General features: G+C 48.2%; 3 protein-coding genes across 5 annotated transcripts; 2 read left to right on the plus strand and 1 right to left on the minus strand.

Moving 5' to 3' along the window:
* Positions 1-856: 856 nt before the first annotated feature.
* TSSK3 (testis specific serine kinase 3) lies at positions 857-2,546 on the plus strand. Its single transcript, XM_030039600.2, has 2 exons — positions 857-1,173; positions 1,566-2,546. Exons 1-2 carry the CDS (start codon positions 1,029-1,031, stop codon positions 2,225-2,227), a joined length of 807 nt encoding a protein of 268 aa, XP_029895460.1. The 5' UTR covers positions 857-1,028; the 3' UTR covers positions 2,228-2,546.
* A 57-nt stretch (positions 2,547-2,603) lies between these two features.
* BSDC1 (BSD domain containing 1) lies at positions 2,604-10,481 on the minus strand. 2 transcript variants are annotated; one of them, XM_030039692.1, is made up of 11 exons: positions 10,396-10,481; positions 10,124-10,184; positions 9,444-9,560; positions 8,630-8,800; positions 8,458-8,512; positions 7,928-8,043; positions 7,484-7,552; positions 7,196-7,277; positions 6,466-7,005; positions 5,273-5,376; positions 2,604-4,683 (listed from the first exon to the last, which is right to left on the minus strand). In XM_030039692.1, the coding sequence occupies exons 1-11, from the start codon at positions 10,404-10,406 to the stop codon at positions 4,651-4,653; spliced, it is 1,359 nt and encodes a 452-aa protein (XP_029895552.1). In that variant the 5' UTR covers positions 10,407-10,481; the 3' UTR covers positions 2,604-4,650. The 2 variants fall into 2 exon arrangements, with proteins under 2 accessions (XP_029895552.1, XP_029895550.1); XM_030039690.1 differs by having other exon boundaries at positions 9,432-9,560.
* A 24-nt stretch (positions 10,482-10,505) lies between these two features.
* ZBTB8B (zinc finger and BTB domain containing 8B) lies at positions 10,506-21,926 on the plus strand. Of its 2 annotated transcripts, none has more exons than XR_005934177.1 (3): positions 10,506-11,766; positions 12,371-14,320; positions 14,452-14,532. XR_005934177.1 is itself a non-coding variant. In XM_030039687.2 (3 exons), exons 1-3 carry the CDS (start codon positions 10,821-10,823, stop codon positions 15,258-15,260), a joined length of 1,443 nt encoding a protein of 480 aa, XP_029895547.1. In that variant the 5' UTR covers positions 10,509-10,820; the 3' UTR covers positions 15,261-21,926. The 2 variants fall into 2 exon arrangements, 1 of the variants encoding a protein (XP_029895547.1); XM_030039687.2 differs by lacking the exon at positions 12,371-14,320 and adding an exon at positions 14,943-21,926 and having other exon boundaries at positions 10,509-11,766; positions 14,452-14,630.
* The last annotated feature ends 507 nt before the right edge of the window (positions 21,927-22,433 follow it).

The raw sequence follows: 22,433 nt of genomic DNA on the forward strand, positions 1-22,433 counted from the left end.
GGCATCGCCGCAGCTGCCTGCGGGGAGAGAGCAGCAGCGTGAGCCCAGCGGCACGGCACGGCACGGCACGGCACGGCATGGGCCAGCATGGCATGGCATAGCACAACCTGGCACGGCATGGCAAGGTGTTGTCCAATATGGCACGGCATATGGCGTTTTCCAATATGGCACGGCACGGCACGGCACGGCACGGCATGGGCCAGCATGGCATGGCATAGCACAACCTGGCACGGCATGGCATAGCACGACCTGGCACGGCATGGCATGGTGTTGTCCAATATGGCATGGCATATGGTGTTTTCCAATGTGGCACGGCACATCACGTCACAGGACGCTGCCTGCCAGGATAAAGCCCGCCGGCAGCAGCCGGCAGGCAAGCAGGGAGCCAGCCTGCCCTGCCGCAGGACAAGGAGGGGTTCGAGCCATCAGACGATGCTTTGGGGAGCAAAACAAGCCATGTTTGCCAGAGCAGGGACCTGTGCGATCGCGACACGGCGTGGCTGCGCCAGGGCCAGACCCTGCACCCCACAGGGTCTCCTGGCCCCCCTTACCTTCCCACAGACCGCTCAGCGCCTACCGGCTCCTGCGTTTCGGGAGGCACAGCTGAGCTGGGACAGTCGCCTGCCTCGATGGGGAACCTCCGAGCCTGCGGTGTCTGCTGGGAGTTCATGGCCGGGCCCTGGATGCGTCTGACCGGAGGGGAGTGGGTGGATGAGCTGGGAGAACACGAGACCCCTGGCAATGATGAAAGCACAGGGCGAACGTGGGGGGACCCCAGCCAGCCCCGTAACCTCTGCAGTGCCCACCCCAAGAGCCCCCGCTCACGGACAAGGCGTTCCAGCCTGTCCCCCAACCTCGCTGCACATCTGCCACCCAACTGACACGGCGTCGGCTGCATCACAATAGCAACTCCAGGTTTTAAAAGGTCCCTCTGTGCCCCCCCCCCCCGGGTGCTGCAGGTGCTGAGATGCTGTTGAGTCGCTGAGGGATGAACTGAGGGAGCGAAGGGTCCCAGCCCATGCAAGGACATGGAGGGATTTTTGCTTGCCAATGGCTACCAGCTCGGCAGGACCATTGGGGAGGGCATGTACTCCAAAGTGAAGGAGGCTTTCTCCCAAAAGCACCAGAAGAAAGTGGCAATTAAAATAATTGATAAGAACGAAGGCCCAGAAGGTAAGACGTGACCCCGAAAGGGCTCCAGGCTGAGGCACTGTCCCTCCTCGGAGGCTTTTAATTCCCAACAGAAAACTAGTTTCCCAGACTTGCCACCCGAGAGCAGACCGGACCGGGGCGGGGGGGGGGGAGGGCAGTGCTGGGGAGTCCGGCAGAAGAGCTCAGGTCCACGGCCTGAGGAACAGGACCTATTTAGGCGGCCGCCCCTCCTACTGCAAGGACAGCAAAGCGCTGGTGGAGCCCAGCACCCCCCCCTCAACAAAACATCCCTTGGGGAATGGGGCCAGACACCCCAGAACAAACTTCCCTCCCTCTGCCGAGTCCCAGAGGAGTGCCTGGAGCCAGCACCTCAGGGACTTCCCCGTGAGCAAACCCGCCTCCTCTCTCGGCAGAGTTTATTCACAGATTCCTGCCCCGGGAGCTCCAGATCATCACGCGTTTGAACCACAAGAACATCATCCGCGTGCACGAGATGCTGGAATCCGCAGAGGGGAAGATCTGCCTCGTGATGGAGCTGGCGGAGGACGGGGACATCTTTGACTATGTGCTCCGCGAGGGTCCCTTGCCCGAGCCCCGTGCCAGGACTCTCTTCTGCCAGCTGGTAGAGGCCATCCAGTACTGCCACAACAGCGGGGTGGCCCATCGCGACCTCAAGTGCGAGAACGCCCTGCTGCAGGGCCACACTTTGAAGCTGACGGATTTTGGCTTCGCCAAGCTGCTCCCCGGGGACGGCAGGGAGCTGAGCTGGACCTTCTGCGGCAGCACAGCCTACGCAGCCCCCGAGGTGCTGCAGGGTGTGCCCCACGACAGCCGCAAAGGCGATGTCTGGAGCATGGGTGTCATCCTCTACGTCCTGCTCTGCGCCCGCCTGCCCTTCGATGACACCGACATCCCCAACATGCTGCACCAGCAGCAGAAACGCGTCTCCGTGCCCAGGCACCTAGAGATCTCCAAGGAGTGCCAGAACCTCCTGAAAATGCTCCTAGAACCAGATATGATGCTGAGACCCTCCATCGAGGGGGTCAGCAGACACCCATGGCTGACTAACGCCTGAGAAGGACTCGCCCTGCTCTCCCCAAATGGAACAGATTGTTTCTAAAATGATGATAAATTTGGAAGTCAGTGTTTCCCATCTATCTAGCCTCGTGGGTGGTGTGCCAGGCCTCCAGCTGACAGAGGCAAGGTCTGGTTCACGCTAAGGCATTTTTATCGGCTCACTCAAAGCCCTCGGCCCTCAGCAGCAGGGAACAGGGCAGACATATCCTCTGAGCAGCCTGGGGCGGTGTGAAACCACCTTCCCGAGTTAAGCAAACCTTCCCTGAGGCCGGTGGGAGGAAAGGGAAAGTTAAAGCAGCTGACATGCAGACCCTCTTGTGGCAGCCATCCCCTTCCCGCAGGCAAAGGAAATGAGAACACCCGACACAGGCAAAGACTCTGAAGAATTCCTTTAATTGCTGTTAACTGCAAGTTTGTAAAAGGTTTGGAGAAAGTCATCTTTACAAAACTACCAGCTGTTAGAATTGTTCCTGGTTTTCACCCCAGCTAGAAAAGGCTCAGGGAGATGCAGAATAGTTCAGAACAGAGAATATTGCACAGACAACCAAACGGTTAATTTGACTAAAGAGAAAAAAAAAAAAAAGTGACACAGATGAGAGCACTGCACCCTCCGAGCTCTGCTGCAGGCCCAGGGATCCAGCTGCAACTCATACCATCAAACCCCGAGGGAACACAGCCCCAAGCCCCCCATCCTGACACCCCCACTGGTGTCATCTACCCACAACAGGTTTTCCTGCTATAGCTAAATTTGAGCCCAGGACAGGGTGAGGCTGCAGCACATTTCAGAGGCTCTGCCAGGCCCACCGTACACCAAGCAGGGGGAGAGTTGTAGCTCAGTTCCCAGCCCTTGTGTGTTTTGCAGGACAGACATGCTCTCATGTAAGCGCCTGAAGTCACCACTGCCACCAATGCATCTGTGTAGGCAGCTGCATTCGAGAATCTCCCCAAAGGGGGAGGAAAAAAAAAAAACCCCAACCACCAAAACCCCAACTCCTCCAAGTGCACCTAGGTTAATGCTATCCAAAACCAGAAAGAAACCCACAGCTCCAATGAACCAGCCCTGGAAGGGGCAGAAAGACAAAGGTAGCATGTATAAAACCACCACCCGAAAGGCCAGAGACAGCAGTGAGTGCTCTGTCCCTTTAGGGTAACTGTATATTAACAACATCCACTGAGGAGCATCTTGTGACATTAGAAGCAAACTGCCCCAAAAAGAGAGGCCGTGGGTCCAAAGGAAGCATTGCAAGCAGTCACAGGGGGCTTAAGCGAAGGAATCCAAGTGAGCACAGTGAGGCTTGTGACCCTGGTGGCTGTGGAGCCTGGCACGGGTGGGACATGAGGGGAGTCAGATGAATGGACAGATGCAGCCTCAGCCAGCAGGTACCACCCGTACTTGGGTGCTTCTGCGTCCCCCCGGGCTGGGAGAGGGAAGGGACGAGCCCCAGTGCCAAGGCAGAGGTTAAAGTGGTCAGTGGGCCAGACTGGGGCTTTGCAAGGGCTGAACTGGGCACCACAATGGAGGGGTTCTGCTCTCAGGGTGACCCAAATCACTGCCTGCCCTGAAGGGCTCAAGTAAGAGCAAGCCACAAGTACTTTGCTTGGAGAATTTAACTAGAAGTACACAAAACCCAGCAGAGGAAGGCAGTGCAGCTGCAAAGGGAGCAGCAGCAGGCCCTGGCTCTTAGAGGAGCTACTGCTCTTGCAGCAGGAAACAGGAGTTTCCATTAGAAAAAGCTTCCAAGACAAAAAGCCAGGCAGAAGCTCAGGGTTTGGCAGGGAGTTTGGCTCCTTCCAGCAGGGCCCAGCTTTGGGTCAAAGCCACAAGTCAACTGCCTTTCTTTGCAGCCGTGAGTGGCACAGCAGAAAGGGCTTCTACTGCAGTATCTCCAGCCACCAGCCACTCCCTGCATGGGGGCTTTCTCCAGGGATGGCCTGGCCCACAGGGCAGAGCAGTGAGCAAGCAGGCACAGCTTGCATCCAAGAGCCTTTGAACTGCTGTACTGTAGATTACACGAGCACACACAAGCAATCAATCAGCCAGCTGGCAGTCTGGCAGCATCAAGCAATCCTGCCAGGTGTCCGAGTGCCCAGCTCGCCCCAGGGACCCCACGCTGCATCACACCTGCCTCTACCCGACACTTTTGGAGCAGTCGGTTTTGGCTTGGCCAGTCTCTAGGACCTACTGAGAGGATGGGCTCCCTAGCAGCTAAGTGTACGAGTGAACTCTTGCTTCCTCCTTCTCCTCCAGGTCTGAAGGGGTCACTTGAGTTGCCCACAGGATTTAGCAGGAATGAAACTCCTCCAGCCTGGAACTGCTGCAATCCCCAGCACAGTTACACACAAAGGAACAGCCGGTCCGTGATTTAATTCACATTCGATGGTGGAAATGAGCCTGTGATACACACACTGGAAGCAGTTGCTTTATTCCCAGTCTTCCCACTCTTCATCTTCCAGCTGCAAACAAGAGTAACATCCCTCAGTTTGTTTCTGTAACTCAACAGCCATCTGTCAACAGATCCTCCTGCCCAGGGCACCCGAGTCAGCACAAAGCCTGACATATCCTCACGCTCCCACACCCTCACAACAGGGATTTGCTTGCTCTGTTCGCCTTGGGGAACTTGCACACTCATCCCTCTTTAAGCATGTCCAGACAGCTACTCTCTGCTCCAGCTAACACCCATGACTCCCGCGGTGAGATCCCAAGCTAAGCCTGTGTCCTCAAAGAGCAAGTAACGCCTTTGAGAAGCCTCCTGCGAGCTACTCTAGGCAGGCAGCTGCCTGCTGCAGCGCTGCCCTTCCAGGCCAGCAGCAGCCACGTCTCGCTGCAATGTGCTGCACAGTCTTGGCTCCAGCACAGGGACTGGAAGCGGAGCTCAAGCAGAGGGATTCGCCCTCTTGCTCTGAGGTACTGCAGGCTCTCTTCACCTCCCAGGGGAAGCACTCGGCAACGGCAGAACTCACACAGCATCACCCCAAGGAGTTGCTGATGGTTTCTGGGAGCAACCTTCTTGCCTATTTGAGTGAGCACCTCCCCCCGACTCACCTCCCCAGACACTTCCACCTTCGAGAGTGCCAGCTGCACCTCCTCTTCAGTCATGTCCAGATCAAAGTCCTTTTCCCAGTCTTCACTGATATCAGTGCTGGAGCCTGTAACCACAAACACCATAACTGAGCTGTCAGAGCTGCACGTGCTCTCCAGACACTCTGGCTGAAGCACACAGCTGCCCAAGCAGGCCCAAAAGCCCTGGCATTCATGAGGCTCGGATCTACTGCAGTCTGCCTGAGGAGAGAAAGCCTCCCCCATTCCCAACAGCAGGCTGTCAGCTCGCTAACAGAGATGGGATGGACTGAACTGCACTTCCCTTGCAGCAAGGGCTGGTTCAAAACAAGTGGGAGAGGTGAACGCTGAAACATGTTCTCCTCTGGCCTGGGAGAATTAGGACGTGTCACATTTCAGTCACGCAGAAAACACAACAGATAAGGAATGACAGGAGTGACTTAGATATGGGGACTGCCATAGTCCCCAACAGAAAGAACAACCACCTGAGGCAGAGGAGCAGCAGGGACACTCCTAGGGGTGACATGCAAGGGGAAGGAAACACCACGCTGCCTACACAGACCACAGCCTTGCCCTGGCTCCCAGCAGGCCAGGGACCAAAAGCCTACTCTGCTCAGCCAGCAGACTTTTGATTTCTTGTCCAACTTCATTCTGCTCACAGACCCAGTTCATGATACTTGGCCACCTTGCTGGATCTTGGGTTGCCCACAGTGGCTTTATAATCCTACAACCACCATAACCATTATTCTGGGAGACCTGCAGCAGGCTCTGCTGAAGGCAGTATCCCCTGCAACGAAAGATTTGTAAATAGTGTCAGCCAGAGCTGCAATGTGTCCCTAGTCAGGGTCCTGGAAGAGTCTCACCCTCCATTCTCCTGAGGAAGCACAGGAACGGGGCTCAGGAGAGGGATCAGGCTAGAGCCAGCTATGGCACCAGCCCAGCTGCCTGCTGAGAGCAGATTGTCACTATCTGATGTGACCCGCTTGACCCCACCCAAAAGCATAAGGATTTGCTTCCACTTTAATTTTAGCCATTAGACAGTCTTTGGATCTAACCTTCCTGGGTGATTTTGGCAAAACCCCTTTTCCCCTCCTCCACCATCACAAAATCAGGCCCTTTCCCCAAAAGTTGCCACCACCAGCAGGTTTCCAGGCCCTGTGCTGGCCCCATACACGCACCTTTCTTGCCATTGTTGGAGGGAGTGGATTTCCCGCTATCTGAGTTCAGCTCAAAGACTCGTAGATCTGTTGGTCCTTCCTCTTTCACAGTCTCTGTCCTGCCCTGGGCTTTGCTCTCCACCTCTTTGAGCTCCGAAACAGCCAGCTGCTCTGAGGATGCTGCTGACTCCCGCGTAGGTGCAGAAGGATGACCAGGTTCTGGGGGCTTTGGCGGGGAGCTCTGCTCTTCCGAGGTGGCCTCCAGCAGCCTCTGGGAGAGGTCTCCGGTCCCAGCTGGTTGCGCTCCAGTCTGTAGCTGCGCAGCAGGCACAGAGGCAGGGTTTGCAATCTGAGTCACAAGGGAGATGCTCTCACTGCTCTCAGAGGGGCTCCCCTCTGCTGGGGCCAGCTCCGGAGGGAGGACGGCCCAGCTTTCCTCTGAGGGTCCCTTGTGAGCAGTGGGGTGGCTTCCCTCCAGGGCTGCAGGGGCAGATTCTTTCTCTGCTGCTTCTGGAAATTTCACGTTTGCACAAGGCAGGGGTGACATCCCCAAGAACTCCTCTGTAGGAAGGCAGAAGAGAAGCGAGAGATGTTTCAGCAAGCGCAGCAGCAGCTGACAGTGCAGCAGGGTTGGCTGTAGCTGGGCTGGGAGCTGAATTTCTGGGAGCGAGGAGGAGCCACCACCCTCTCTAACTGAGACCTGCCGAGGTCTGCACGAGCCCTCCCACAGATCCCCAACCATCTGACCCACCTTCATCCTCTTCCCAGCCTGGCTCCTCTTGGTGAATGCTCTGCTCCGCTCGCTGCTTCAGAGCCTCCCTCCGGGCTTCGTCCTGCAGGGAATTCAACGTCAACAGCGACTCAGGTCCCCAGTCCTTTCTTCCCCCAGGCATTTCAGCGTCAGTGACAAGGACATAGACAACGCAGCCCAGATCCCTGTTTCTCCAGCAGAATTATCTTCTGCCTCTCTGGGCTGCATTAGAGAGCTCCTTGGCTGGAGCGCCCACCCACTGGGGGAGACATCCACCTCCTGACCTACCTGCTCCAGGCGATGCACTTTATAGAAGTAGCGCTGCCAGAATTCAGAATGGGAAACAGCCACAGGGACCTGGGAGCAACATGGGAAACACTATGAGTCACTTCAGAAGGAGGGCTGCAGTTGCTGCCTTGCTCCTCTCTCCTCCCGAGCCTTGCAGCTACCCTTGTAACCTGCGCAAGGCACCTGCACTTTCAGGTGCACAGACTTGGGAGCAAGCCTCAGATGCTCTGACACACATTGGATAGCTACAGAGGAACTTCTATTCCAGGCCCGTGACAAACAAGTAGGGAAGAATACAATATGCTGCCTAATATCCCTGTGCCAGTTTACCATGCAACTGCAGTCCTTTCTACCACCAGCTCCAGGGCCCAAGCAGCTCAGGGCTTCCCTGCACCATACCCCAAGTCAGAAGCTGCCCACTACAGGAGCCAGGCAGGGCCTTACCATTTTGGTGTAGAGAGCCCGGATGGAAGGGCTGGTTGCCAGCAGCTCTGCAATCTCCCCTTTCTTCTCCTCTAGGTTAAACTGAGAGAGCCAGGCCTCAAGGAGTTCAGCAGGGCCTGTACAAGACAAGCACAGAGATAACAGTCCTTGGCACAAACAAGGCAGGAACGGTTTTGGGAAGTTTCATTGGAAAGATGCTACAGACCAGACCAGCTGGGGTGAGCCAGGGGCAAAGGAGGAGGCAGACATCGGTCTCTGAGCCCACCCGATATTGTGGGTCCTCCACCAGCACAAGGCCACACGGCGCCAGCAGCAGCAGCAGTGGTTTAAACTGGCCCAGCAAACTCTCAGTCTAAGCTAGTCCCCAATGCAACAGACAGATCTGCTCTCCATAAACTGTGACCCCACCCGCAGTCAAGCCAGCAGGCCCACTGGTGAAAGGCTCTGGGCAATTCAGGATGGCCCGCAGACCCCACACAAGGGCCAGCTTGGCTCGGCAGCACCGCCGAGCCGCCCCCCCCGCCCCGTACCATCAGGTTCGTTGCAGTAGGTGGCTGGGTCTGACTGGAGGCTGTAGAGGCGAGCCTGGAGGAGAAGACGCACAGGGCAGAGCCGTCAGCGGTGGGGCAGCAGCAAAGCCCCGAGAGGACAGGGTTTGGGACTCTGCACCCCAGAGAGAAGCTCCAGGAACGGGGCACTCACCTTGGCGCTGTCATAGGGCTCTGTGGTACCTGTGGGTGTTGCCATCAGTGTTATGACATCGCAGTCAATGGTCTTATCTGGTGAGGGAGCAAATGTGTCCGAGATGACACCCAGGAAGTCAGAGAGCCCTTTCCTCACCCTTTCAGTTGCACCTGAGGAACCTTCCGTCCTCTTGAAAAGAAAAAGCAGCACAGTATAAGTAACAGTGCCTGCAGCAGGAGGGCAAGTCTCAGTCTTTTCTGGATAGGTTCGTTTAAGGAAGCAGAATGTCTCTTCATACAAAAAAGTTCTAATGAGGCAATTGTGTGGCCACAGCTGGGCTAGGAGAAGGGTGTGGTGGCAGGCACTAGCCTCAGGTGGCAGTGGGGCAGGCAGGCCTTGTAATAGGTTTGTGGGGAACTGAGCCTAGGCTTTGTAGGGAAGGCCACAGCCATGTTCCAGGACTGGCTGGTTTGGGGGTTGGACTGTCACAGCGGCAGCTGTGCAGGGCTAAGGCTGACAACTTGCGCGGAGATCTGAGGTCATACTACAGTGACACTGCCAGCATCCCACCTACACAGCACACAGGGAGAGGGAAAAAGCACAGGGAACTTTTCTCCACTCATTTCCGGATGTTCCTCACCACTACAGCAAGGAAATCCCACACAGTGCTCGGCACCAAACCTGTACCGGGGAGAATGCCTGCAACCTGAAGCTCATGGTTACACGTTGGGGTTTGTTCAGAGGATCATGTCCTCGGGTGCAGGTACATCCTATTCACCCTCCACTTTGCTTTCTGCAACAAGAATCCCAGCTCTCTTACTCCTATACTCACTGCCAGCTTGTCCTTGACCACGCTGGCCGTAGCAGCAATAGTGCAGGCTGTATCATGCTGCACTACTTGAGTGAACTCAGCCAGGTCCCGTTTCATGAATTCCAAAGCTTCTGTGGACTGTAAGAAGACGACATATAGATTGTGCAACCCTTTTGCTCCCCAACAAAGCCATGGTCACTCTGGGAACACCTGGCACATTACGAAGATTAAAGCGCAAGAGCCAGCTGAACCCTTACCCCAACTCGTGCAATGGGTAAGACAGTGATAACCAGAATAACAATGGGCAACAGCTATGCCCAAAACACGTTACGGTGGGGTTTTTTTAAGCCAAGAAGGGAAAAAGAGAGGTTAGGAAAAGCCTTGTTCTGAGTTTTACATAGAATTAACATAAGCAGTGCTGTCGCAGGCAGGAAATTACACATCAGAAAGCGATGCTGCAAGCACATGCCCTCCCTGCTCAGGTGGCGATTTTCACATCAACAGAGCCCATCGCTGCTCCCCTGAGCCATAAGATCCCAGCGCGGCAGTCAGGTCCCCGGCTCCCAGAGTTATAACAAATACATCCGAACTCCCTCGACGCGTACCCATCGGTCCCCTTCCCGGGGTGACGGGCCGCGCTACAGCCGCACACCCTCGCAGGGCGTCAGGCAGCGGCTAAGACCCGGCCCGGTGGCTCCTACCTTCTCCTTGACGGCTTGGTAGCTCTGCTGCAGCCAGCTCCGCCACCACCCCGCGTCCTCCCTGCCAGGGGACACGCACGTCAGGCAACCCACGGCCCCTCCACGGCCCTGCCCCGCGTCCACCCCGCTCCCCGGCCCGGCCCGGTGCCCGGGCCCCTCCGCGCCGACCGCCGAGGCCTGCCCCGCTCTCCCACCGCCGCCACCCGGGGCCTGAACCCGGCCCGTTCCCCCCCCCCCCCGCCCCAGCCCCGGCCTGGCGATACCGAACTCACCCCTCCGCCATCTTGGCGGCCTGACGTCACCAATATTTACCGACCCCTCACCCCGCCGCCGCGGGCCGTGACTCCCCGCCGACGTCACTTCCTTCTTCTCCTCCTCCCGGGAGGGCGGCGGGGCGGGCGGAGCGGCTCGGTTCCCCCGGGTTACCGCCCGGTTTACCGGGGCTGAAGGAAACAATCCTCGGCGGCGGCGACGGTGCCTGCCGGGTGGCGGGGAAAGAGCCACGGGGGTCCGCGCGGCGGTGGGGAGGTGGCGGCGGGGCCGCTCCCGTTCCCTCCGGTTCCCTCCGGTTCCCTCCCGTCCCCTCCGGTTCTCCAGAAGTTACCCGCGGGCCCCGGGGAGAGGCTGGCGGCGTGGTGGTCCCCGGGAGTCCCTCCTGCTTGACGGTGCCTTGTGGTTGATTCTGTCAGCGGGAGCAATGGAGATGCAGTCGTACTACACCAAGCTTTTGGGAGAGCTCAACGAGCAGCGCAAGAGGGACTTCTTCTGCGACTGCAGCATTATCGTGGAAGGGAGGATCTTCAAAGCGCACAAAAACATTTTGTTCGCCAACAGCGGTTATTTCCGAGCCCTGCTGATTCACTACATCCAGGACAGCGGACGCCACAGCACCGCCTCGCTGGACATTGTCACCTCGGAGGCCTTCTCCATCATCCTAGATTTCCTTTATTCCGGGAAGCTAGATCTCTGTGGGGAAAATGTTATTGAGGTGATGTCTGCGGCTAGCTATTTGCAGATGACCGATGTGGTCAACTTCTGCAAAACGTATATAAGGTCATCGTTAGATATTTGCAGGAAAATAGAGAGAGAAGCTGCTTTCTATCAGGCTGATAGCGGGAGCGCTAGTTCTGCGAGAGAGGGCACCTCGTACAGCTCAAAGAGCCAGTGCTCTGCCCCTGTCTCTTCCCTGCAGGAAAAGGAAAGAATTTCGGATTGCCAGAGAGATCCTCCCTGTGGTGAATGCAGCAGCTGCCATCCCCTGGAGCTCGTCGTCAGAGACCCCCTCAGCAGCGACTCCCCGGACGACGTTAATTCTTCGCTGCCCAAGGGGGTGGAACCCAAAGTGGAGTTTGATTCGGATGAAGTGGAGGTAGAAGTGGGTGAACGGCTGCCGCAGTACCCGACTCCGTTGTCCCTCGAGCAGATGGAAGAGGGGCTGCACGGCGGGCAGGCGATGGACCTGGCCTGCAATAACTATCATATGAAACAATTCCTAGAGGCCCTGTTGCGCAACAGCTCAGCTCAGAGAAAAGATGATGTGGTTCATCACTTTGTCCGGGGCTTTGAGGGTAGGCCAGAGGACGCAGGGGTAGCCATGAGTTCCATGATGGACATTCACAGCGACTGGTATGGTGAGGACACAGGTGAGAGGACTCTGGGGGGGTGTAGTCTGTATAATCGAGGAGGAAACCGCTTAGTGGTGCGACTTCCTTTGTCACTCTCATTCTTGTCCAGGAATATATTGCTGAATATTATGCCGTAGCAAAATAAACTATTGTTCTGGAGTTCAAAAGAAAGCTGTACTCTTTTATTCAGTGCAGCGTTTGGGAGGTAAGTATTTCTGACAGCTTTTACAGTCTCTTTGAAACAGATGCTGGAGCTTGGTGTTGGTGACACTGCTTTAATAAACAATCTCATTTGGGACCTTGTTGAACGGCAGGTGAATTTTTAAAAATAATCTTCCTCTCATAATGTTAGTGTTAGAAAGAGCAATCAGAAAGATTAAGTTGAGCTGCCACAAGAGGGATCTGCTGTAGAACCTGGCAGAGCAGAAGTAGCTTATTCCACCGCAGCTCCTGCCAGCACATCAGTTGCTGGATGATAGTCTGTTTGCTGTTACTTTGAACTTCAAAAGGGCAGAAATCAGTTTTATTCAATACTGAGCGATACCTAGAAATTCTTTAAGAGCACTGAAAGCTTTAAACTCTGTGGTATTGCATAAAGACGAGACTTAACTTTTACCTCTAGAGGCAGACTCGCTTTTCAGCTGCTGGTCACCTGAGGTTCTGCGGCTTTCCCAAGCCCAGGCCTGTTGGGATGTCTCACGCTGGCAGGAATATCTCCTAGCAGCGATGTCAGGGACCTGGAGAAGAAGAAGGTCGTGTCCATATGCATTTCTCCTGAAGTGGACAATAAGGATTTGGGCATTTTATCTGCTTACGGCAATGCTGGCACACAACTTGCCTCATCCAAACTGCCTTACGAAGATGGGAGGCGGCTCTGACAAATGTTGCAAGTGCCGTCGCTGTTCGGGATGTGACAAATTCAATAATGGTGTGGGCCACAGAGAGGAAATCTTTCACTGAATATTCTACTCTAGATAGCAAGCTTACATCTGTGTCATTTTCAGCTCAAGCGTGCATGTGTGATCTTAAAGCAAATAAAACCAATATATTCTCTCACAGCTTTAAAATAAGGAATCTGATAAAATCACAAACCCAGTCTTACAGTCACCAGAAGACTAAAGTTAGCAGAACAGAGTGCTGTCACCACCAGATCATGCCTATGGTTTTTGACATGTAGCAAGGCAAGAGCATCTAACACACAAACTTTGATTACTTTTTTTTCTCTCTTAAAATCTTCACACTGTTAATGAATCATTAAAAGGGAAATGCTTCTAGAATTTGATAGAGAACATCAGGTCTTATGACAACGTCTTAGAAATGTTAATGGTAGATGTGCTTTAAATAGGAGTGGGGAAAAAAAACCAAACCTTGCATTCAGTTATGTTTCTCTCCTAAAACTGAACATCGTAAGCATTTAGTAGAATGGAGGTATCTCTTCGCCGTTTTTAGTGGTCCTGCTGTCTTAGCATTTTCACAAGACACTAGGAACGAGAACTACAAAGTCCTGATAAAGAATGGTTCTCTCGAGAATTCAGGCTGACAGTTAAGATAAATGCCACTTACTTTCAAGTGTCCGCGTCTGTTCCAGTCACCCTGGTCCCCGTCACAGCTGATGGAGGGTAAACAGGCACCTCTGGAGAGCCTGGAAGCAAGGCAGGTCTAAGAACTGCTTTTCTTTTTTTTAACCGGAGCTCTAAATGTCCAGCAGGGATTAGCAATACCTTGTGAAGGTCCAAAATTGGGTGAGATGAATTTCACTTGATAGCCACACGTTAATACTAGACACTTTTTTTTTGAGACTGGGTTGGACAAACCTTAGTACAAGGAATGTTCTACAGCCCCACTTTGGTGTAACTGTTAAAGAGCTCAAGACTTGATATGCAAACAATTTCCTGAATCAGTACCTCAAACAGGGAAAACTGATCTTGTAGTATAACATCTCAACCTTTATGATGGAAAGGAAGCTCATATGTGAGCTGATACTGACAAACTTGGGAATACCCATGTTTATGTAAAATGTTATCTTCAAATTTAATTCTCTCTTTTTGCATCTGACTTCATAAATTAGATATTACTTGTGTGCATATCATTTGATTTTAGGAAAAGTAAAATGCTATCAGCAAATGTATTGGAGTCCTTCATCTTGTTATTACCAATAGAAAGGCTAAAGTGAATGGCAGTAGAAACAAGCATTCATATTTTTAGATGAGTTCCCCACATCTAAATTTATGCACTTTGTAAAAGCACACGGGAAACATTGCACTACTTCTACCTGTAATTTGTGTTAAAGATTTTAGTTTCTAATGCTGTTTAATGCTAATGGTATCTTAAAAAAAAAGAAAGTTGGAGACTTTCTATGGCTGAGAGAGCACAGAAACCCCACTGCACTAAAAGCAAATTTTTGGCACATAATTAAATGGCTTCTTAAAATAAAATTCATTTGTTTTTCTGTTGTGAGCCAACTCCCTTAAAGTATCAGCTATGTAAGCATAGGCAGGCAGATTTTCAAGGGACTTGATCGTCTGCAGCTGCATGATGTCTTCTGAAATTGCACAACCTACAGGAGTTCCAGGTAAGCCAAATACAATGAGAGGTGAAAGTGCAATTATCCTGACTCAGATGTGCAGCAAGGAGGATAAGAAACCAACACAGCTAATGTTGGTGAACTGCCTAATCTAATGCATTGTGTTTTTTTTCCAAAAGGTGATGTGTTAGTTGTGCCAATCAAGCTTCACAAATGTCCGTTTTGTCCCTACACGGCTAAACAGAAAGGAATACTAAAACGGCACATTCGCTCTCACACAGGTGAGAGACCCTACCCCTGTGAGACGTGTGGGAAACGTTTCACTCGGCAGGAACACCTTCGGAGTCACGCTTTAAGTGTAAGTTTGAAAGATTATATTTATCAGGAAATATTTTCCCGATCGTATTCCCAAAATACGTTCGACAAAATGATTGTTGCCAATGTGAGATGAACTTTTCTAATAATAAGTTTAAGCCACGGATATTTGGTTCGTTAGCACTTATGTAGCCCCAAATCTTTGTCGCTGGAAATGTGATGGGATCATCTGCCCTTTAGCTTAAGTGTAGATGTTTTTCTGTTCCAGGAATATATGCAAACCAGCACCCTAGAAAGGGCTAAAGTGAGAAGGCAGATTGCCTTTTTTACCATAGTGTTCTATTTTTAACCTCAGGTGCATCGATCAAACAAGCCAATTATCTGTAAAGGTTGCAGGAGAACATTCACAAGTAGCCTGTCTCAAGGATTACGACGCTTTGGCTTGTGCGACAGCTGCACCTGCGTGACCACTACCCATGAGGACTCGATGCCCATTAACCTCAGCCTAATGGAACCTTCATCAGAAGGCCAAGAGAAGGGTGATGCTGATAATGATTGGCCCATATATGTGGAGTCTGGAGAGGAAAACGATCCAGCTGATGATGATGATGCCGATGGTGATGACAAGCAGGAAATCCACAGGAGCTTATCAGATCGAGAAACACTTATGTAGCAGTGAGAGGAGAGTGGGAGCATTTAAAGTGTTTCCCTGGCAGTGGTCAGTCTGCAACTGGAAACTGCATGTTTGCCCAATTAGTGAGACTGTGCTGGTTTTTTATATTCCATTTTTTAATAGAATAGTGGGGAGAATTGGAATTTTTAATACTTTTCAGTGCTGTGCACCAGAAATCTGTGAAGAATCTTCTGTCTGGGGTTCACAGAGGTTGTACTTGAGCAATTTCCAGTGGTGTCTCTGCCTCCTAATTTTGATTTTGCAGGTGGAACATCTCTGTTTTGTTTTGATAACAGGTTTCTTCAAATAATGCTGTCATGGTCCTTAATCCCTGATCTGAAAGGGGCACCATCTTCTCTCTGAAGATTACATTAAAAGAAATGTAGTTCTCATCCATTATCTTGGACTTTTCTAAACTAAGTTGTGATCCTTCTGTATTAGGACAGTATTATCTAGATTGTAAACCTTAAGTGTTTGCTTAGACTGGATTTGACCTGGAAGCCAGGACAGACAAACCAGGATAACAAAAATATGCTCCTGATGAAAGCATAGACAGAATAAACATATTTCACGTGTCCTTAATTGCAGGTATTTAGAGAACAAACTTCTCTTTCTGTATTGTTTTTATTGCATCTTTCTCTCTGAAGAGCTTGGACTACAGATCTTCAGATGTGTCTTTAATGTCATTTAGACATTAGTAGTCTTGGCTTAAGAAATATTAAGCATACATTATGGTGTCTAGTGTCCTGGTCTCTCAGTTTAGACTAAGCAAACTGCCCAATTTTCTTCAGTTTTTTACACTAGAAGTTAAAAGCTGTCAAGCAGGTTACTTGGCAATTCTGATTCTGGTAGATTAAATAGCCAGATTCACAGCTGATGTAGCCGAGGAGCAGTTAAATATAAATATCTGAGCTATGCATATAAACCAGCTCTGAATACCCTTTTTGAAGCAATTGGGTAGGAAATCTCAGAAATTTTTACTAGCCTCTTTGTATGCAAATCCTTTTCTTTTACTATATTTTCTTCTAGTCTTTGGTAATCCTTCTCATGGTTTGTGTTGTTGTGTGAACTTATCCAAGTACTGTTTTGTTGTTTTTTTTTTTTAAAAAAAAAACTTAGCGTGGACCTCATGTTTCTTTGCTGGGATAGATAAAGGTTGGCTTTCAAAGGAGGTGAGATTTTTTTTTGCCTTTCCAGTAGCAAGTTGATACAAGCTATCAAAAATCAAGCTGGGAAGCTTTAGAAGAAAATGCACCACCAACAGAAAGCCTGTTTGCCTATGGGTAACCTACTGTTTCCTAATGAAGAGACAAAACTGAAATATACTGTGAAACAAGACTGTTAATGCTTCTTTAGTATATTGTTCGTAAGTGTTTCATGAAAAGGCAAATTGTATGAGTCTTTCTAGCTGGAGTAAGTGCTAGATCAGAAGCCTGTAGACAGACATGGCTGACAAAAATTGAGCAGTTCCTCCCATTTAACAAGGCAGCGCTTCTTAAGGTTTTTAGTGTAAAGGCTTTACATTTGGCAAACATTAGATGGAACCTAAAAAACAAAGAGCCCCCTGATTTAACCAGGGTTTGTTTGGGGTTTTTTTGCATACCTTTTGTTTTTATTTTACATACTGAAAAAGAACAATTCAGCTTCTCTATCTGCTTCATCCTACAGTGAAACAGTAGTCCTATAGTCGTGTCGCAATTTACTCATTGAGAGGTGATCTGATATCACAAATGGAGTTTAAAGTTCATTGCCAGATCAGGTAGGATGAGGAAAGAAGAAACAAGCTTCTTTTTAAACAAGTCCCTTTACTGTTGATTCCTGAAAAGAGCAGAAGGTAAAGAGACTTGTTTTGAAATAGTCTGGTCTAAATTCTTCATGAGTGCCACCTTCGCAAGAAGATACTGGCATCCCGTGCTACATTTATTTTCTGTAACTTAAGTTGCATAAGCTTTCAGTAGTCCCTATTCCAGGTCATCTGTAAATTTGAGTTTGTAATAGCTGAACTGTATCATAGTGACATATATCATCATAGAAAAATCTCACTGGGACAAGATCTTTAAAAAATTCAGGGCTCTATAGCCCCTATTTCAGTCATTGAAATTAAGACCATCAAAACTCTTGTAGATGCCAGATTTGGAGCTGAGCTCCTTTGAAGATCCTGCTGCGGTTTTGGGTCCTTAGCACTTTTGAAAATCTGAGCAAAATGTCGGCTTGTAAATCATGTTGGCAGATTTGAAAATGCCACCTCCAGCCTACCAGGGTTAGTCTTTTGGAATACTACTCTATTTTTGTTGAGTCCATCCAACATCAGAGGGTGGTTTTTTGGTATCTGCTTATCTGATAAAGGATGGACTTCTGCATGTGAGAACACCTGAAAAAGAGTCATGGATTATCTGTGTTTGTTGGGAGACGAACTCGCTAATGCAAGTGGGGTAAGAATGTAAACAGGGATCCAAAATGGTATTTAGTGACCAGGCATCCCAATTTCCGGCCATTCTAGCGTGAAGATGCCACCTCATTGTAAATATTGGTAGAAGCCACTAGACGTGGAATATCAGCTGGGCATGGTTCTGGCTAGTGCACCACAATTAAACCGTCAGAAGATTTAGCTTCTCACACGGCTGAGCTGTGCTGAGGTGCGGGCTAGCTAACTCTGAAACTGTAAAGTAATTCAGAGTACAGAAAATTAACCTCTTGCGAAAGTCTGTTAGTAAGAGCTGCAGGAATGACTGCAGAGACCTTCAGCAATTTTACTTCAACCTGCTTTCTTTGGTCTTAGAGATTGTTCTTGTGTGTCTTGTGCATAGAGAATGGAGCTGTGTTAAGGTTTGTGTAACACTGGGTAAGGGGTGCGGGTGGGGGGTACGCCGTTCACATTCCAGATTGAAAGTGACCACCAAAATCGATGTTTCCTGTTGATCTGTCATATTGTGCTGCTTTGTTTTCAGTGGAGTCCTTCAGCCTTTGTATTTAGAAGAGGATGTAGTTTATCCACATTCTTGTGACCAGATGTTCATGTAAATCTGTTTGCTGTGCTTTCCATTTAGTTTTTGGATGTTTTTCCTGAAATCTTCCATTGTAGATCCAGCCTCTACAAGCTTTGAGAAAATGATGCAGCTGTTTTAAAATATTCATATGGTGCTTAATGAAGAATCAAAAATAATGTTTTTAGGAAAGTTATTTCTAATATCTCTTTCTCAAAGTTTTTTAAAGGCCACGCAGACTACATATCTTAAAGTCTTAGCTCTATGTAATTGACTTTGTTTAGGAGTATACGTTTTAACGTACTTTTGCACATAATTGCACTGTATTTCACTAAAGGAATACATGCTGCACTGGTATTTGTAGCGCATTTAATTTCTTGGTGCAAGACCTTGTAAATCTTCCAAATGTGGTCATTTAATTTACTGATGTTTTGTAAGGCAGTTTCATAACTGAAGTCCTTTAGTCTAGTTTAAATGACAAATTCTTATAAACCGAACCTTATTTGTAGAAGTGACTTAACTATATTTGTGGATCTTGGAGCATTCTGGAGCTTTTTGATTGTCTAGAAAATAAAACTCTCTGAGAGGGTTGCTTTGATTTTTTACCGTTCAAAAGGTGACTAAGTAAACCTGAGAGTGTCTAGATTAAGGCTCACATTTCAATTTCTGGGAATTAAAAATGAATATATCCATTTCTGGTGGCAGACAGTTTGCAAGCAAGAATCAGATTCTTGGTAGGAAAGGACTAAAAGGATGCTGTCAACTTAAAACCCAGCCAACCTGGTGGGTTTTTTTTTAGAAAATCTTTTATGTTATTGACACTGACTTTGTTACCTTACCAGTTTTTGTAGTTTTATAATCATCTTAACTTTTGAAACTCTTTTTAAACCTTTTCATTTTTTCATGCTGGGTGAGAGAAATCCATGCAGCTGGGAAGCAGTCACTGATCCTAGCTAGAAGAAAATGCTGTCAAATGCCTACAATAAAATGCATGCAGATGGGGGGGAACAGACTCCCAAATATTCTTTCTAGATAATTTTGAATTATATTGGGTATTTCACAAACAGACTTTTTAAAACCTGCTTTTACAGACTATGATATTTAAAACCTCTATTTACCTGTTGTTTTAGAATATCCTGAATCAATGAAGAATGTAATAACCCCTTTTTTCTTTTCACTGTTTTCAGTCAAACAGTGAAATCTGTTCATTTTTATTTTATTGGGATCTTTAGGTTTATACATTTTTGTTTCAGAAGTGCCTGGGAATTATTCATATTTCAAAACGTCTTTTTTTTTCTTTTTAAATTATTAAAACATTTTCATTAGTATTAAAGATTTTTGGATCCAACTTAAGTTGACAGTGCCCTTTAACGTGCACATAAAAATTGCATTTCTTCTCTTAAAGGGCACTGTTAACATGTCAACCAAATAACTGAAGAGAGTCTGTTTTTTGCCTTTTGTTGGATTGTTTGAAATTCAGATTTTCTACATGTCTAGAAATGTTAGTAGCATGTATGAGAACAAAAAGGTTGTGAAGTTGTTAAAACCTTGCCAGCGGCTCCATTTATACACGTACGTGTGGTGTGCATGCCCACACAGAGCTGCTTTTAGGTCTGGAGTTATAGTTAAGATGTCATCATCTCTGCCATGTAGGTCAGCAGAGCACTTTTACTAAAACACCACCAGTGAGTATAGCGACTTCTTTGTTTTTTATTAAATAGTTATAGGCAGGTGTCTGAGTACTAGTAAGTTAAAAAAAGAAAGAAAAAAATCAAACCAAACCAAACACTACCCACCACCCAAAAAAAAAAGTCTCAAAACAACGTGCTGTACACAGCAACTTTAAATGCCACCCCCAAATATCCAAAGACAATATACTAGACTTTAAACTTTGGACTGCCAGTCAAGATACAAAATATTTTAACTGTCAAAATACATGACTCCACACTTCTTACGTGCTTTTAGCATAACCAGCTAAGTCTCCAGTCCTATGAAGGCTTAGACACACAATTGGTCCCACTGATCACGAGACTAGTTATAAGGGTAAAATTTAAGCACACACTGACAGTTTTGCAGAATTAGAAGTCAAATCAGGTCTTAGAAATTCTTAAAGTTCTTCAGTGGCAAGGCTTATTTTAATTTTTAGCTGCTGGCTTCTTTTTGGGTTGGAGGGGAACTATGTGAACACAAATTTAATTTTAGAGCCAATGGCTGTGCTACTGATTTTTCAAATTCTGTCTTGTTGTTTGGTTGTTAGTAACTAAGGTATGCGAGCTCTGACCCAAACCAGTGTGTGTTACTCAAAAATAGGAAGCTTGCTTTGAAATTGTTTCTTCTTGTAGTTGTTTGTGTTTCTAATACAAGACAGACATCTTTTGCTGGTAAATAATGGCTATTGATAGCTATAACAGCCTTTTCTAGATCACTAAAGTTTTGAATACTTCAGTGTTTGGAGACTTGGAGGATTCTTCTCTCCTCCTGTAGGAAAGTGAAAACTAGAATACTCACTAAACTAAACAAGAGTTAACACTTTGGGGAGATGCCCTGATTTTAGAACCTGCTTATTTTAGATACCATCATGCAGATGGATTTATGGGTAGATTCAAGGACCTTCATAAATCTCCAAGCCCATTCCAGGATCTGTCCAAGTGAAAGCCAGTACAGTAATAGCACTGTATTATTAAACAAGATGCTATATATTTGTTGAGGAAGATTTTCACTTTTGAAAACCAATGTGTGAATGTTGCCAGTTAATACAGTATCTTCAGACAGATCAGTGGAGTAGTTTAATCAAAAGTAAATTGTCCTAAAATACTAATTGGTACAATAGCATTTTCATTTGTACCATCTGAATCTGATGTATGTGAAATCCAGTTACCCCGGCTTTCTCTGTATGGCCATCTTCTTTTAAATTTTTTACTGTTTTAACTCTTCTTTTGTTGTTTACTGAACTTTTAAACATAGCAGATTATGACTTTTTAAAAAGTGCTCCAGTACAAGCAAAATAAGGGTACTTAAAAAAAACCACGGACAACTAAGAAGAAACAGTATCCAATGTTAAGCAGATTATTTTGATGAGAAAGAGGAGTGCTAGGGAATGAAAGAAGGGACTGATATCCGGTGCTCTGCTTCCACAGGTATTTGGGATCAATAGTTCTATGTGGGGAAAAAGGTCGCGTAAAGTTCTGAATCGTGGGTCTTTATAGTATTTTAGAAAAGACAGCCTGGCAGCATTCACAGACAATTCAGAGTACAATCCGGGTGGCAGTGTGAACCCAGCAGCCCTTTCCAGATTTAGTAACTGGATGTTTTCTGCAGATCAGTAATAGAGAAATTGCACTGATGTTTTACCACAAGCTGCCAGATCTGCAAGTGTACCTGACCTGATGCTGAGGTGTCTGTGAGTGTATGTGTCAGGCTGGAAGAGAGAAAACCAAACTGAACCAAAGTTGAGAATTAACGTGCATCACCACCATACAGGCAATTTACCCTTTTTAAGGGGTGGGGATCAAATCTTTAAGTGCTTTTTGTAACATTTTTTCTACAGTGGTGCATTACTGAATTTGTCTTTATTGTATGTTAAATTGTGTATGTACTACATATGTTTATATTGTTGTATGTAGTCTGGTTCTTTTATAGTTAAAGAACAGAAAACATTAAATAAATACTAATCTCACAGTAAGTATACATTTTTTCCATTTTTTTACATGACAGATGTGGGGCACTGAAGCACTCATCCCTGCTCTTGTCTCCCTGGCTCTGAGGGCCACGGGCTTGTTGCCATCCCTGGTGAAAGGGACTCTCACTGTGGGAGAAGGAAAGTGGGAGTGCAGGGCAATCAAGGGAGATGAGAGGTTGTCAAAGAGCTTGCTAATGATTTGGGGAGAATTAATTGTCTAGATCAAGGTCTAAGTCGTCAACATAGATGAGCCATATGCAAATATGCTCACAATTTTAGGTGTTAAAGGAAGCTGGGTTGAAGATAAGGATACATCTAACAAGTATTTAATTTAATTCTATTGGTACAGGATTAGGATTCTGGGTTCCTAGTACAGATGAAGCTACTGACAAGTTATGCTGAGATGCTTGTACAGCTGCTGCCTCTGTTAACACTGCCATCAAACCTCAGACTTTTCCTAAGTTGTAAACTTTGTTTAGAAGATGGCCTGCTCGGTTACTGTTAGGCGTA

The sequence above is a fragment of the Aquila chrysaetos genome, chromosome 16 (genome assembly GCF_900496995.4).
Source record: "Aquila chrysaetos chrysaetos chromosome 16, bAquChr1.4, whole genome shotgun sequence".
NCBI classification, from domain to species: Eukaryota; Metazoa; Chordata; class Aves; order Accipitriformes; family Accipitridae; genus Aquila; species Aquila chrysaetos.